At 45.7% G+C, this 16,372-nt stretch overlaps 1 protein-coding gene across 1 annotated transcript; it reads left to right on the forward strand.

Moving 5' to 3' along the window:
* The first annotated feature begins 408 nt into the window (after positions 1-408).
* Positions 409-15,741, forward strand: KMT5A (lysine methyltransferase 5A). The gene is made up of 10 exons (XM_063351337.1): positions 409-595; positions 1,696-1,750; positions 4,158-4,708; positions 5,036-5,130; positions 7,261-7,417; positions 9,531-9,747; positions 10,567-10,651; positions 11,007-11,066; positions 12,140-12,330; positions 13,420-15,741. The coding sequence occupies exons 1-10, from the start codon at positions 409-411 to the stop codon at positions 13,628-13,630; spliced, it is 1,809 nt and encodes a 602-aa protein (XP_063207407.1). The 3' UTR covers positions 13,631-15,741.
* Positions 15,742-16,372: the final 631 nt, after the last annotated feature.

A 16,372-nucleotide genomic window follows, 5' to 3' on the forward strand; every position in this document is an offset into this window, starting at 1 on the left:
GCTGGCGCGCGCTCCGCCCCACGTGACGCGGCTCCCCCCAACCCGGCCTCCCGAGTCACGTGGGCGCCTGCTGCCGCCGCCGTCTCGCGCCCATCCCCCTCCTTCCCCCCCCGCCGGCAGCGGCGGCGGCGGCGGGGCTTTGGCGCGCGCTGCCCGCTCTCCCCCGTCACGTGACATGGCGCTCGTCGTTTCTGCCCGCCCCAGCAGCAGGGGAAGGCAGCAAACTCCCCAAAAGAAAACCCGGCATCTTCAGCGTCCTCAAAAAGCGACGTCCCCGCGGGCGGGCCCAGCCCCAGGGCGGTGGCCAGAGCCGGGCCCGGCGATCCGGGCCCGGTTCCCGGTGGGTGGGGGAGGGGAAGGCGGAGGCGAGCGGCCTCCCGCGGTCACGTGATCCCGGCTCCCCCCAAGATGGCGGCCACCGCGAGGACGCGCTGGGTGGCCGCTCTCGCGAGATCCGCGGCCAGAGGCGGGGACGCCTCCGCTGCGATGACGCGCCGCTCGCGCAGTGCGCAGGCGCGCCTGGTGTCGGCACGGGCGTGGTGTGTGCGCATGCGCGCTGCGCACCCGCCTGAGGCGGCGGGCGGCGCGGGCGGCGGTTGAGGCCGCCCTGGGGCGGGTAGAGCGCGGTGGGCCTGGCCGGGCGTCGTGCTCGGCCCCGTGCGGCTGCCGGCCTGAGGAGAGATGGCACTGCTTCAGCCTCTTCCTCCGCCCGTGTTCTCACTGCTGAACGCGTCTCCCTTCAGGCGGCCCCTCGGTTCCATCCCGCCGCCTTGGCACTGGGGTTCCTGTGGAGCCGGGCCTGGGCGCGCCTCTGTGAAAGCACGCCGAGGCGGGTTTGTAGGGCTCCGAGTGCTGTGGCGGGGTCGGTGCCATCACGTCTTGGAGATACCCCAAGAGCCCCCCCTCGGCTCCCTCACAGCCCCACGGCCTTCCGCTGTCCCCCTCACAGGAGCTTCCTGGGCTCCCCTGGGAGAACGAGGGGTGACAGAGCTGCGCTGTGCAGACGGTCCCTGCTGACCAGACTGCCACACCCGGCGATGCGCTGGCACAGGAGTTTTCCCTCGCAAATATTTTACAAGCTGCCAATGCGAAATTTGCTGCTGCAAAAAGCTAACGGTGGTTGAAAACCTGATGACTACTTAAGCTAGTTTTACATTTGGAGAGGCTACCTTAGCATTTAAGGCCCTCAGATTGACAGATTTTTGCTAAAAGAGAGAGTCTTCCATTAAAATGTTTTCCCAGTTGTGTAAGAACATGGAAATTTTTAAGAGCAGACATACATGAAGCGTGGGCAGTCATGAAATCTGCTTAAAATGTTCAGTACTGCTTATTCAATTTTATTCAAGTTTACTTATTCTATCATTAGACAAACTCAACAAGGATTAAAATAACTAGTAAAGGATTAGACAGATTTAGGCTAAGCTATTTAAAGACAATGCGATGTTAATTAAACTGACTTAAGTAATTCAGATTAATCAGTGATGCTTCAGACACTAAATGAAGAAAAAGATGATAGAAGTCTGGCCAGAGATAAGAAGAATTTAAACAGCAGCTAATATCTTCATTATTGGCCTCAACGCACCTCAAATAAAGGCACAATGAAGCACAGTCCACATGCTGTGTATCTAACGTTAAATGCATCTAAGCAGCAATCGAGGCAAGAAAGTGATGTTTTTGATGTCTTGCGTTGAAAAGATAGTTACCCGTCAGGCCTGCGAGCAGAGTTTATGATCATCCTCGACTGGGAGAGGTGAGTAATCCCACTGGTAGCAATGATGCTTCCTACTGGTATGAAATTAGCACATGCGGAATTACCTGCAGGATGCTGTTTCCCTAGGATTTTGCATGTGATTTAAGGATCCCACTGAATGCACTTTTTTTGACAGAGATGCTCTTTTTTATCATTGGTAGATACTATACTGAATGTAATTATATTTTATAATCTATGAAATGTAGTTAGCACTTGTTGGCATTTTACTGTATCACTTCTTAAAATAATGTTGCTTATTGTAACACTCAACCGTTACCCTTAGGGCATAATTTTTACTTATTTTCTAATGGAGAGGTATGGTGGCTGAAACACGAATTGTCAGGGTTTCATCTTGTGAATAAGGAATTTGTGTAAATGTTGTGATATGTATTGCAAATATGACAGGTGCTGCGTAAGTGAGAACTACAGCAAGAACTTGCTCTCAGGTGGAAATATTTAAGAAGCATTTTTTTTTGTATATTTGAAAGAAAATTAATTTTTTAATTCAAAGGTAACCAGTCCTAAAAATAAGGTTTTTTTTAAACTAGGTGAAGTGTTAATTTAGACTGAAGGTATTTACTATGAATATGTTCTTTTCTTTCTGAGCAAATACACCACCATGCTCGTTAATTGTTCATCCCTTCCCCCAGAAAAAAAATTCACATTTTCACATTAAAGCAGTGCTCTCAGGAGCTGCCCTCACGGCACTACGGGAGATAATATTTAGGTCACTGGGTTTTTAAAGCCGGTGGGAGCCGCGCTGCTGCCTCTGGAGCGCAGGAGCCGGCCACCGCTCTCCATGTGCCCGGTGTCCTGAGTCACGGTGACTGGCGGTTCCAAGCAGACGCGACCTCTTTTGGGCTACAGGCTTATTTGTGACACCAGTTTAACTTCCCCTCGGGACTGGCTTTTTGGCCATAACTCCCTTAGGAAAGCTAAGAGGGGGTGCCAAGCTCAGCGTGTTTTGTTAATTCATAGCATGATCCCGCCGTGCTGGTAGCAGGGGCCGGTTGTAGATGACGTTGTTTTCTTTGTTGCTCTAAGGAAGATAATTACTTAGCTTGCTTTGCCCTCTAGTGGCTTCCGAGTGCGAACTCGGTTGCTTTGTTTAATATGCATACATAAAATTAATATTAAAAATATCCAATCCCCAAAAGCTGAGCAAAACCACAGTAAAGATGTTTCTAGAGCTTCCCCAGGATATTAGGAACAGTGTTGCTCAGTTACTGCAAGAAGGAAATCATCATTAGTAATTTATGAAGATTTTTTTTCCTGTCACATCCTAGCATGTGAAAAGAACAGTGTGAATTGGGGTGGAAAAATCAGACCAGTGTCTGCTGAAGGGCTCTGGTGCTTTTCTGGAGAGTGTGATGTACCTGCCTCGATGGAGGAGCTCATCAATGTGATGCTCAGCTGGTGCCACCTTGACTCTGCTGGAGTTTACAGGGAAACACCCAGTGCATTTTGGCTGCTTTTCTGTGAAAGGCCTATGTGTGCCTTGTTAGTGAAGACACAGACGTAAGAAATTATGGTGACAACGCAGAGCTGGGTTTCTTTTGCCTTTTCTGAAAGCGCTGTTCATGCAGAGAGCTGTCACGTAATGAGGGGAGTGTAGACTCAGACACTTTCTGGTATCTCCTCTGCAGTTGGGCCATGTCCGTGTCCTGTCCGCTCCCCAGCTGCTGAGGGACAGCCTGGGAGGGATGAGGCCATCCCTTCTTGGTGAGGCTGACAGCGGATTTTTTTTTCTGTTGTTCTTAAGGAAAAGGAGAGTTTTCTGTTGTATTGCCATCCTGAACTGGCCGATTATGTTGCTGTAGGAATGCCTGAGGGACAAGCAGCGCCTTGTGGCTGCAGATAAGCTTTGGGCAGGAGGCCGTGCCCTGTGCCGATACGCTCTGGGGGCAGCTTAGCTGCCACAGCCCCTACCCTGGGCACGCAGAGGTTAGGTGGATCTTCAGAGGGCTAACACAGATAAGACGACGGACTAGTCACACGTTGTTGCTCAATATAATTGCTCTGCTTAACAAGGAGCACCAAGGAGGTCCTGTGTGGTTATTTCCTAACTTCCATGATGACATCTGCTGATGAAGAAGTGACATTCAGCATCCCTTGATCTGTGAGCCTGCTCGCTTTGTCCCTGGCTTTGCTCTTCGCAGCCGGACTTTCCCCATTTCGCAGGACCTGTACGGGACCCGTTGTTGGCTTTTCAATGCCAGAGGCTGTTCCTGGCCATGGGTCTATGGTAGTGCCATGTTCAGCCACCCTTGTTATGGAATAGAAGGGCTTTGACACTCGAGTGTTACCTGTTCTCCAGGCAAGCTTTGCGGACGGAATTAATAGACTTAAATTAGCAACATGGAGATTTAAGCAAGACATTGCATAAAGCACTTTGATAATTTCGCAGAGCACAGCTCTGCAGCCCTGCTAGAACCAGGAGTCGCCCGGGCCCTGCCGTGAAGTGGCGGGGGCTGCGAGGCGGCGCAGGAGGGAGGCAGTACTGCCGGTGCACCGGAGGCCGGGCGGGGCGGGGTTCCGGCTCGCCGCCGCTCCCGGGCCACGGACGGACCGGCGGGGCCCGCTCCCCGTGGGGCCTCCTACCCACGTGGCGGGACCCTGCCGCGGAAGGGCGTTCCTTCCCGGGCCGCCAATCAGAGCGCCGGTTGCCCTTCGCACGGGCCAATCAGCGCCCAGGGAACTCACATTTAAATCCTGTTCGCGGGAGCTGCCACTGTCTCCGTGTGACAGGGAGAGGGCGGGTTGAGGCCCTGCGCGCCAATCAGCGGCGCGAAAGCGGTTACGGGCACGCCGTTAAGCCAATGGGGTTGCGGAGAGGAGCGCGGCGTCTCCCTGCGGAGCGGTTGGTTTCGGCGGGGGAGCTCCTTGGGGACCGTCGGGGCAACCCGGCCGCGGGGGGCTGCCGGGCGCCGGGCCGCGCCGCCGCGGTCATGGCTAAAGGTGCGCGGGCGCGGCGGCGGGGAGGAGCGGAGCCGGCGGTGTGGTGGGGCTGGGGGCGCGGTGGGCTGTCGCTGCAGGGCGGGGGCCGCGCGGCGCGGGGCATCTCGGCGGCGCGGATGCTCCTCCCGGGAGGCGCGGGGCGCCGGGGCCGGCGGGACTCCTCCCCCGCGTGGTGTGCGCAGCTCGCCGGGAAGGGGCTGGGCCGCCGCGGCTCGCCCTGCCGCATCCAGCCCTTTAAACATGGCGCAGGCCGCGGTGGCTGGGCGATGACCGCGGGCGGCCGCGCCGGACATGGCTCAGGCGCCCATCTTCCCTCCTTGCTCCTAGGAAAGAACATGCCCAAGGCCAGGGCGGGCGGCGCGGAGGAGGCGAGCCCCGAGAGCGCCGAGAGGAAAGGCTCCGGCCGCCCCCGGGCCGGTGGGGTAAGCAGCGCCCGGGCCTGGGCGGGCGGAGAAGAGCGGGTGGCTCCCGGGGGTCTGCCGCGCCCACCGCTTCCCCCCGCTGTGCGAGCGGGGTGGCCTGCGGGCGGCCCCGGGCGGCTGCGGCTCCTCGGATCATTCGGAAATGGGTTAACTTTAACTGGACTCGAGCTCTTTCCGTGTTTCCCCGTCCCCTGCCGCAGCTGCCCCGCAAGAGCGGGGCGCTGCCGGGGCTGTCAGCCAGCAGCCAGGCCCCAGGCTCGGCAGTCCCTCCCTGCCATCTTCCCCGTCCTGTGACAGGCAGTTGGCCGGAGGTTGATCGTCACTTTGCATTTAACCCCCCCTCCCGTGGAAATAATTGTGGCTGTTGCATCAAATCCTAGAGCTCCTCAGCTGCCCTTCATGTTCTGTGCTCTGCTGAGAAAATCCCTGCTCTCGGGGGTCTCAAGCCTGGCACAGACAAAGACGTGGCAGCCGCGTCTCAGTAGCGCCAGGAGCGCAGCAGGCAGGGAGCTGGGAATCAGGGGAGGAAAAATAGTCGGTCGTTTCCTGTTAATGGTGTGTTGAAATTCAGAATGCTCTGCTGGCACGGCAGGTGGACTGCTGCAGTTCACTGCTTTCTCCGGAAATGCCCATATTTAAACTCTTTGCTAAATCTTGAGAACTTTGCAGTGCAGCGTTCACTGCTTGCAATTATTAAAATGAAATGTTTTCATAGTATTTAATCCTTAAAAGTCCTAGTTTTTTAATTAACAGGCCTTGTCTTTCATAGGCCTTTTAGAAATACTGGGGGTCAGGGAGTGTCTGACTTGCTTTTTCTCAGGCTGTTCTACTGTACTATTAATCAGTAGTAAAGCTTATTTGTGGACTAAGATTTGAGCCTTTAACTGGTCTTATTTTGTGTGTGAATTATGTATGCATTAAGTTTGTTACTCATTATTATGTTAATTATTAAAATTACCCTATGTATTCTATTGCGTGCTTTGTTTACTTTTTTTTAGTGTTTGTGTTACTACTATACTGGAGTATTTGTTTAGTCAGCTATATTTGAGCTATTTTTTTAACTAATGGGAACCTTTGTGCTTTCCTAAAAAAAATGGATGCATTTTTTTTGTTGCTTTAACTGGCTTGCAATGTCTGAAAATTGGTTCTAGTTGAGTCAAACTATAGCCAAGACAAACTCATTCTGGCCAAGTTGCATCTTCTTGTCCAGGCACTGAGATTTCAGAGCTGAAATTTGTGTGCCCTACATACAAGTCAAACTTGGCGAGGTGGTAGGACACGGTAAAAGCAAAGGTGGCACGACTTCACTAAGCTTTGCTAAATTTGATACTGCTCACCGTTGGCTCAAGCCAGTGTACAAACCCTGGTCTCTGTGGTGTTTGACTGTGCCAGAGGGTTTTACCATTTTTCTGGCTGGGTATGAGTGCTTTGTGTGTACCCTTTAATGTTTCTTTTGCCATGAACAACTTTTACACTTTGTTTTGTGAAATATAATGGATAAAAAGATAGCGTTGTTTATCTCCCAGACTTCACTGAGAGGTGTCACTCAAGGTAGACTGTGCAAAACTGATTCTTGTCTTCTGTGTTGCTCAGTAGAGCATATAATTGACTGTGTGTGGATACGCTCATACCTCTCTGGTTATGAGAGGTATGCTCTAGGCTTGGGCAACTTTTGCTGTGCTATTCATATTTTTTTTTGGCGTGCACTCTTTGAGGCTGCCTTCCTCCTGAGGAGCTTGGGGTTGTTTTTTTGGTTTGGCTTTTGTTGGTTTTGGGTTGGTTGTTTTTTTTTTGTTTTTGTTTTTTTTTTTTTTTTTTAAGCATCAGAGTTCATACTGTGAAGCACAGGGTGGAGGCTGGAGTTCGTTATGACTACCCCATCCTGCCACATCTCATGTGAAAGTCCTCTTGGACTGAGAGTTTGCATTAGTACAGCTCTCTGAGTGCTTACCACCATTATGTTTTCACTTAGTAGAAATAGCAACAGCAGCAAGGGTGATGCATTAAAGCTGCGTAATTTGCATTAGCACAGTCAGCTGTCAGCCCTGGTCTTTGCAGCGTGTTGCGGATACCAACTTGATGTACCTGGCATCTCTGTGATGTACTGATTTTTGTGTGGGTCTGTTTTAGGAGAATGTGTTTATTGGTCAATCCAAAATCTACAGCTACCTGAATCCTAACAAAACTCCTGGTGCTCGCCCCCCGCTTCAAGAAGAAAACTCTGTCATGTATCACGAGGTGAAATGTCAGGGCAAAACACTAAATGAAACCTACAGGAAAGGAGATGGTAAGATTGATCTTTGGATTGCTTGCCTCATTAAATGTGCTCCCCCCACCCTCAATTTGAAAACTTTAATACGCAGTCAAGGGGACCAGTCACCTCCCCTGGCCCAGTTGCTTTCCCACTCTTACAACTCTATTGGCAAACTGGGACTCTACAAAGATGAAGGTGTCCTTATCCTTTTCAAAACTTAGGTCACAGGTTTACCAGGCTATTTTTCCTCTGTTTTTTTTTGTCTGGCTATGTTTGTATTGTCTCTCTGGATATAGAAAGCTAATGCTTGCATTGTCAATATGCCCTAATATCCTTGCAATTCTATTACTACCGTCCTTTTTCAGGTCAGTGTTTGCTGTTTATCTAATTTATTTGGTTTTGGTTGGTTTTATTACCTAAAACTGGTTTATTCTATAATTTAACTACTTTATACTGATTTATATAAAGGCAATTCAAAGTCAAATCAGGTATGAGGGAGAGGTACTGGTAGAAGAAGAAGAAACAATTCTTAAAATTTCAGGATAAAACAAAGGCAGTGAAAATGAGGAGCACAGATTATGGATGCTGAGTGCCAGGCTTCATAGGTGCTTGCCTGTAGTGAGTAGAAATGGGAATGTTCTGTGATTTTATGGAGAGGGGGAAAAAAAGCTGGTTTGTGTTTAAAGGTACATTTAATAACCTTGGTAATTTGTCAAAACACTTTGATGTAAACACTTCTAGAAAGAAGGTATTTTAAGTCCCACTCAACACAGGGAGTGTCAGGTTTTCTGGAAACTTAGGGCCTTTAGCTCCTAATTTAGCTCTCCAATTTTGCCAAAGTGAAGATGGCTTTAGCTTGTCCCACTGCGGTGGCCTTGCAGCTGTGCTTCATTTCTCCAGTGATATTGAAGCATCTGTTTTAGCAGACAGGACTGTTAAACCTGGTGATTTGCTTTAAATAAAAACTTTATTCAGCTTTAAGCCGTGCTCACCTACCTCTAAATCAGTTGGCTGAGAAGGAGGATGTGGTCGTATCAAGGTAGGATTGCGTGCAACCAAGAAAATGTTGGTTGTGTGTGGGGTAGACTTCTTGTAAGTCCCAACCCTTTAGCTCCAGTGGATTTTGTCTGAGTGGTGTTGGCCACTTGGTACTAGTGTCTGCAGCTGCTGATCACAGCAGTGCGGGATCCGGAGAGGCTTCCTCTCCCTCTTCAGTGCAGGATGTTCATTAGCTTATGGCAACTTGGTAATTTAGTATGCCAGATGCAAACCGTGTAGTTGTTTCAGACATTGCATTGAAGATGCTGCGTGTTCAAGTGTCCTGGTTTCAGCTGGGATAGAGTTAATTTTTTTTCTACTAGGTGTTGTGTTTTGGGTTTGGTGTGAGAGCGATGCTGATGATGCTTATTGTTTTAGTTGTTGCCAGGTGATATTTTACATTAGTTGGGGACTTTTTCAGCTTCCCATAGAAGCTGAGAGGGAGCATAGACAAGACAAGCTGGCCAACAGAATATTCCATACCATAGACTTTATGCTCAGTATATAAATAGGGCTTGCCCCAGGGGGGGCAGGGATCTGCAATTATTGTTTGGGACAGGCTGGGCAACCAGTCACCAGGTGATGAGAGCGACTTGTGTTGTATCACTTTATTTTGTATATTTTTTTTACCATTATTGTTATTTTCCTTTTCCATTATTGTTCTATTAAACTGTCTTTATCTCAACCCACAAGTTTGGTTTTTTTTTTTTCCTTTGCCTTCCTTTTCTCCCTCTTCTCCCTTCCCTTGTGGGGAAAGCGAGCGGTTGTGTGATTGTAGTCACTGGCTGGGGTTAAACCATGACATCACATTTGGAAAAAGAGTCGCAAACCTAACATGACAAAGTACTTGTGCTCTGTTTTACCCTTTCCCTGCTCACCCCTCCCTCTGTACTATGTGTACTGTAGCAATGACTAGTCAAAAGATGAGTAACAGCCTGTCTCTGGGTTCTAGCAGAAAGAGATTGTATCATTCCCTTCCTCTTTCTCCTGTTTGACAGAACTAGAAACTTGGACTAGAAACCATTGGAATTCATTTAAAGCCCTCTGGTATAGATGATCCTAAGTTCATCTAGGCTAATAAAGCCTTACTTTATTTTCCTGTCACCAGAAAAAAAGAATGGTGGCAATATAATTGAAGGTGCTATGAAACCAGAAGACCAGAAAGATAAAGAAAGTGGGTGCAATGCTTCGGTGCCCTCCTCTGATCAAAAACAAGAAACTGTAGAAACCCAAAAGACACCCCTGCCTTCAGACTGTGCTGATGAGGCAAATGCAAAGCCAGCTCAGAAAAAGATGGTTAAAGTGAAACGTGGACCAAGGAGAAAGTAAGTGACTTCTGGAATTGTAAAAGCTTGTCTTCTGTGTCCTTTTACACCAGAAGGCTTTGATCTGCATTTTTCCTTCAGGAACTACAGATCTGTAATTAATTGTTACTCTTGTTTTGTTGCCTTTTTTTTAAAGCAAACGGTTATGTTGGGGGATACAAATTTTGAAGGAGGCTTCGTTTTCTCAAGAATAATATGTTTGAAAATACAAAATAGCACTCAAAGTATTTACCTACCTTGCAGAAGACTGTTGTTTTTCTTGAAAGCAAGGCTAGTGTCTTTTATCTCAAGTGAGATACTTGCTGATCACCAACAGAAAAAGAAATTAATGAGCCATTAAGACCTACTTTTCTGTGGACAAACGGGAATGTATCTTGTCAGAAACAGAATATTAGATTAATTACAGTTGGAGGCTTTCTGGCTGAGCTGATGATCTTTCTCATGATATCAGAGTAATGTGACCTAACACTAATGAATTCCTTGCCAAGCAGTTTTCATGACCTATATTTTAGAGTGCCTTCTGGCAAGGCACACAGGGGGCTTCGGATTTGCAATGTGACCTTCAGTTGGCTTCCAATGGCATCTCTTTCTTGTTGTTAAAGGCTTAGTACTGGAGGAATGGAAATATAGTGGCAAAGAAAAGGGGATCTAGCTTTTGGCTTGATGTGGAGAGTACTGATAAGAAACACTGATTCATATGGATCACCTTTTAACATACCAAGCTGAAAATAAAGATTTCTTACAGATACCTCTGTCCTAGAGGTGTAACTTCAGAAATGGTCTGAAATATGCATGTTCTCTATTCTTCTTATCCCTTAGAACGCAAGGAAGGACACCAAATCGAAAAGTGACAGATTATTACCCAGTTAGAAGAAGTTCCAGGAAGAGCAAATCTGAATTGGAGGTAGTGCTTCTTGTTAAAATTAAATTACTTATAACATTGCTGGTTAATCGAGCATTTGAGGAAGTGCATAACTATATGTAAATGGTTTCCGTTGGACAAATACATGCACTGGAACTATTGTTAAGAACACTCTTAAAATTTCGGAATGCTGATCCAGTTATTCTAGAAGAGAATCTAGCTGATTATATATTTTAAGGGATGGAAATCTGTCTCTTCACCATTCAGTTTTGCTAGAAATATGGGATGGTTTGGAAAAATAAGTGCCACAGGCTAATAATTTCCTTTTAACTATAGAATAAGCTACAAAAAGCTATCAACAACACTGTGGCTTTATTTGTTCTTGTTTCTTCTGCAGACTGAGGAGAGGAGGAAAATAGATGAGCTAATTACAAGCGGGAAGGAAGAAGGAATGAAGGTAATGGCGATGTCAACCTGAGTAGCCGTGTACTGTTTATACAGTATCTTGCTGTTAATCTGTTTAAGCACAAAGTAGCAGAACTCGGTCTCGGAACTGCTGCAGTGCCTCGGTAGTAAGATGAAAGTGCAGCAAAACTGGAGCATGCTGTCTTTCCTTTTGGATGGGCAATATTTGGCTCTGAAGAATATGGATGTGCAGGCTCAGTCATAAATATTAAAGGAGCTTTATAGTCTTCACTGAAAATGCACTCGTTCCCTTTGGTATCTCATTTTTTGGGTTAGCTTCCAGAAATGGGGTTAGATACAGCATCTTAACTGTCATATGTTTTAAAGGTAACACCATATATACTCTCTGCGTGGTAACAAATTGTCTCTTAGCCTGTTTTACAGCCAATTGCTGTGGGTCTTCATTATGGCACTTGGGATAATGGGTTGTGCTGGTTTTCCTCCCATTGCTAGCAAATACTGGTTATTGTGACCAAGTGCTTACCATTTGGGTTACTCTGATCACGCTTTTTAGAATTTAAAGCAGAAATGGCTCTGGAAGTGCAGAAGAGCTGTGATTCTTGAAAAGCAGCAGCCTGCAGCTCACACTGTCACATCTACGACAGTGATAGGAGAACTTACTTGGAGTTGTCCAATTTACAGGGGGAGGCAGGAATAATAAAATATTCTGGTGGGTGATAAATGTAATTTCTGTGATAATCTGTGCATGCTAGTGGTGATGATGGTGAGCTTGAAATGGAAAAGCTTACTGCCTCAGCTAATTGGTAGTTTAAAAGCAGAAATAGATAACTATTCTCTGTGTATGGTTTATTTAAAGTAATTCTTCGTTCTTTGATTAGAAGCCTTCGTATCAAAACACCTGGTAACTCAGGGTGTGTCTCGAGCTCATCCTATAGTTCTTCCACGATGCTGTGCATTGTGCTTCTACAGCTGTCTGCAATACACATAAATATCCTGCTGCAGCATTTTTTAATGACAAATCACTCATTTCCTAATAAACAGTGTATTTCCAGTCACGTAAATACTTCCTAATTTCCCAGCTGATTTTTCTTTTCAACTCAACAGATTGATTACATCGATGGCAAAGGGAGAGGAGTAATCGCTACTAAACATTTTAATCGAGGAGATTTTGTAGTTGAATATCATGGGGATCTCATAGAGATCACTGATGCTAAAAAGCGAGAAGCTCTGTATGCTCAAGATCCATCCACAGGCTGCTATATGTACTATTTTCAGTACCTCAGCAAAACGTACTGGTAAGCTGTTCTTCCCTTGAGCGTCATAGTTGAGTGATAGAGACTTTGAATGCTGCTAAGTCTTGTCTTGTTTTCATGCAAAAAAAAAAATTAACGGAAACCATGAATTAGGAAATCTTTTTGGGGTACTCTTTCATGGTCCCAGAGCCTCCTCTACCTCTGGGCGAAAAGGTAGGTGATTCAAAGCACTGCTCTCTGAAGTACAGCACAAGCGATATGGAGAGTTATATCTGCTTGGATGAGACTTCTAGTTCTGCTGTGAACTTCTGCCTAAATTCATTCTTGTAAAATTAACTCCTTTTCCTGAGTTGCAAGGATTTTGTTTGAAAAGTGGTACGGACAAACTCACTGGAGAAGAAGCATTTCCTTCAACTGTCTTTGACCGGGTCCTCCTTTCTCTAGTACGTGACACCCACCCCATGTGCATGCTTTATCCCTGTATTTGTCATGTAATTTGCCCCAAACTCCAGTTCTCTCAAAGCAACTATTCAGACTGCATTCTTTCTTCCTTGGCTGATGTTACTGGATACTGGAGTGTGGGTCACTTAACCTGTACATTAATTACCTTGAAGCACCCTATATTCTAAGTGTCTGACTTCCAGTTTAGATGCCATAATACTTTTTTGTGCAATGAGAGGCACTAGAGCTTTAGTATCCAGGTCTCTGGAAGTTGGGCATGTAGTATTTGGGCATTCTTAGTCTTTCATGTGAGTAGAGACCCTTGCTGGCTTACTCAGTGGATACTACTTAGCTTGGACACAGCCTTCTTGAGGGTGTTTTAAGATGTCAAGCCTTGCTGATGATGGTCTACATCTGGATTCTGGTGTTCCTCGTTGACAGTTGAGAGCTGCTTGGAAACGGTTCACGTTTTTGTGCTAACTTAATCTCCCAGAATTGCTTTAGTTTACCTACATTGCCATATTATGTGCTTGCTGTTCAATCATATGAATATTCTGTAATATTCTGTTTTTCCTTCATTTTTCAAGCCTTTTGTGGATTCCTGGTTCTTTATCTGATTTGTGCTTTGGTTTTTATCCACAAATGTGACTACATGATATGCAGCAATCCTGCATTCTGTTCTTCTTCCAGTGTTGATGCTACAAAAGAAACTAATCGTCTGGGAAGACTGATTAATCACAGCAAATGTGGCAATTGTCAAACAAAGCTTCATGACATTGACGGTGTGCCTCATCTCATACTGATAGCTTCCAGAGACATTAAAGCAGGTGAAGAACTGTTGTACGACTATGGAGACAGAAGCAAAGCTTCCATTGAAGCTCATCCATGGCTGAAACACTAATTCATCTTCTTTGTTTGGGGTTGTTTCTTTTTGTTTTTTGGACTGAGTGCTCTACAAGGAGTCAGTGGATGTTTGGGGTTTTTTTTCTCCCTGTCGTCACTTCCCTCAGCTTTCTTAGTGGACTGCTTATGGTGTTCTGAGCTCCTTAAAAACTACCTTTTTGCTTTGCAGTATTTAAATGCCTATTGCAGTTTTCCAGGCAGGCTTGAATAATTGATCTTAGATTGCCAAAACTTTCATATCATGAAAGGAAACCCTCCCTAAAATTTGAATACTTTTGCATAGTGACCAGTGCCACTTGAGCACGCAGTCAAAGACTCGCACAGAAACTTAATCACTTGGGTTGTGCTTCTGCTTTTGCAGTGAAATCTCATGCTCCACTTTGTGGGGTGATGAACTTGGCATTAGCTTTATGACAGCAAATGTACTTCTGTACTCTGACTCGTACATCCAATGGCTTGACTGCTTGTCAGACTGCTTTTTACAACCCAGTGCTGACAGGCTTCTCTGAGACGGATGCAACTGTTTCTATCATTCTCAAATAATTTGTGGTAGGGATCCAGTTTTTCCAGTGTCGTGTCTCATGTTGGCAATGAACTTTAAATGCACTGGCGCTGAGGGAAATGGATGGTCAAATTGGCTGCTTTCTTCAGAGAAATGACTCCAAGGCAAATGAGGATGGATTTTGACAGACTGGGTTGATACTGATTAGAAACGTGAAGATAGAACCTCACAGTGAGAATCAATGTTTGACATTACTTATTTTCTAAAATTTAAAATGGTACCTTTTTATAGTTGATGGCTGATTCTTGGAGGTGTCTCCCAGAGGATTTTAAAGACGTAAAAGAAAAAGCTGTCTCCAAAAAATTTTTTATTACCTTCCTATGCTAATTAGCCACATCAGAAGCTATTTATTTACTGTGAATGCTTGAAGTAGAGCATAGCGGTTCCAAAAATAGGAGTCATCTTCATATGCAGCTTCAAACTGTAATGATGGAGTTCATGCAGTGAAGAAAGTAGATTCCTTATTGCCTGGTCCTGTAGGTCTGTCCAGCTTGGTCTGGTCCCACTGTCTTAAATGGGAGTTGAGTGCTTAGCATCTTGCGGATGTTTGTAACGTTACTGCTGGAGAACCAAATTTGTGATATAGGCGGGCAATACAATGCAGGTCCTTTATGTTAAAGATTAATTCTTACCAGTTGGAATTTTTGCCAAGGCAGGCTTGGCACGTGTGTAGATGAAAATGGCTGTGAGCCATCAGCCACGCTTGCTGCTGGAAGATGTCAGCAAGGGATCTGTGGCTCTGTTAATGTCTTCTGTTCCTCATGTCTTGAAGGCTGCTGCTGTTCCAGCTAACGCCTTCTAGGACAATCTTAAATGCTTGCCTATGTGATAGGTCAAATAGCAGCAACATCCTGGTTGTATGCTCCAGCAGCAAGAGAGGTGGCTTAGTGATGTATTTTTTAAATTAAAAACTTGAAGACAATGTCTCTGTAAAATAAAGAATATATTTATTATTGATGAAGTGGCTGCTATAGTACCTGTCTCTATTGCGGATCATTAACATTTTGAAAGAAAGCTGTGAAAATCGTTAGCCATTAAATGCTTTATATTATTTACCACTTAACACAAGGCAAGCTCATCAGAGACAGCCTGTGTATTTTCGCCATTTCTGAAGAGTAACTGGAGACCTGTTGTCTTACACGTACTGAGCTACAGGTAAGGTTTGTTGGCTGACTTATTTGAGTTGGCACTGATTTTTCTCTGGTCTTGGTAACAGAGACTACAGCCGTGTACAGTATCCTGTTTTACTAGAGCACTTCCCTGAAGTCAAAATTGAAATAAAATGCTTCTTTTTGTATGTTTTTTTTTTAATTTAAATATTTGCTTGTTCTCTATCAGGTCAAATAGCTTAAAACCTCTGTTCTTCAGCATCACTTTTGTAAACAAGAAAAGGGGGAAGATCACTCCCTATTTTACATTTTAAAAAAAATTGTCGTCTATGAAACCCTTAACTGGTAACTGAGTAGCACTGCATCGGAAGATGGTAATAAAGCTGATGTTGCACTGAGTATGTATCCTTTACTTTTCTAGGAACTGATATATATATATATATATAATATATATATAAATATATATATATATGTCAAAATGCTTTTCACAGAAATATGCCACTTGAATTGTTATCCCTGTGTCTTATAGGAAGGTTTCATCTAACAAGCTGTAAAGCACTGAGCAGGGAAAGATGCCCTTGGGTTGGGAGCTAAACAGCTTTTGTCAGGCTCCTGTGGCTTTGCAGAGGTAACGGGGTTGCTCTAACAGGACTGTAGCCTTTTCCGGAGTAGCCATAGCTGAGGAATCTGCTCCCCTTTTGAGAGAGGAGCTGTGTGCAGCTCACTTGGCACAGAATGGATGCAAGTGTGACGGGTCCAGAGGAAGACCAGCCCAAAAAGGTTGAGGTGTTCTCCTGTCTGCTTTAACTGGTGAACTCCCACCTTTTTATTTATTTATTATTAAAGAACATCTCACATGGTAAACTGGAAAGAATAATTGCGGCTTTCATTATTGTCTCCTTCAACTAACTGCAAAGATTGGCCTCGGGCTATGGCAGTCTTCTGTGTCTGTGTGGCAGGTTGTTACTTTTGCACAGCTCTGTTTAATCTGTGCAGTTTATTACTTGAAGTTGTTTCATTAAGACTTATTAGAGTGCTTAGTGTGTTTTGGGGCATAATTCCTCATCCC

Source organism: Chroicocephalus ridibundus, chromosome 13 (genome assembly GCF_963924245.1).
Source record: "Chroicocephalus ridibundus chromosome 13, bChrRid1.1, whole genome shotgun sequence".
Taxonomy (NCBI): domain Eukaryota; kingdom Metazoa; phylum Chordata; class Aves; order Charadriiformes; family Laridae; genus Chroicocephalus; species Chroicocephalus ridibundus.

Bases quoted from the DNA above. Each gene is read 5' to 3' on its own strand.
- KMT5A (XM_063351337.1), top strand. From the start codon at position 409: ATGGCGGCCACCGCGAGGACGCGCTGGGTGGCCGCTCTCGCGAGATCC. The intron at 596-1,695 runs GTTGAGGCCGCC...TGCGTTGAAAAG, and splicing joins GGCGGGCGGCGCGGGCGGCG to ATAGTTACCCGTCAGGCCTG. The intron at 11,067-12,139 runs GTAATGGCGATG...TCAACTCAACAG, and splicing joins GGAAGGAAGAAGGAATGAAG to ATTGATTACATCGATGGCAA.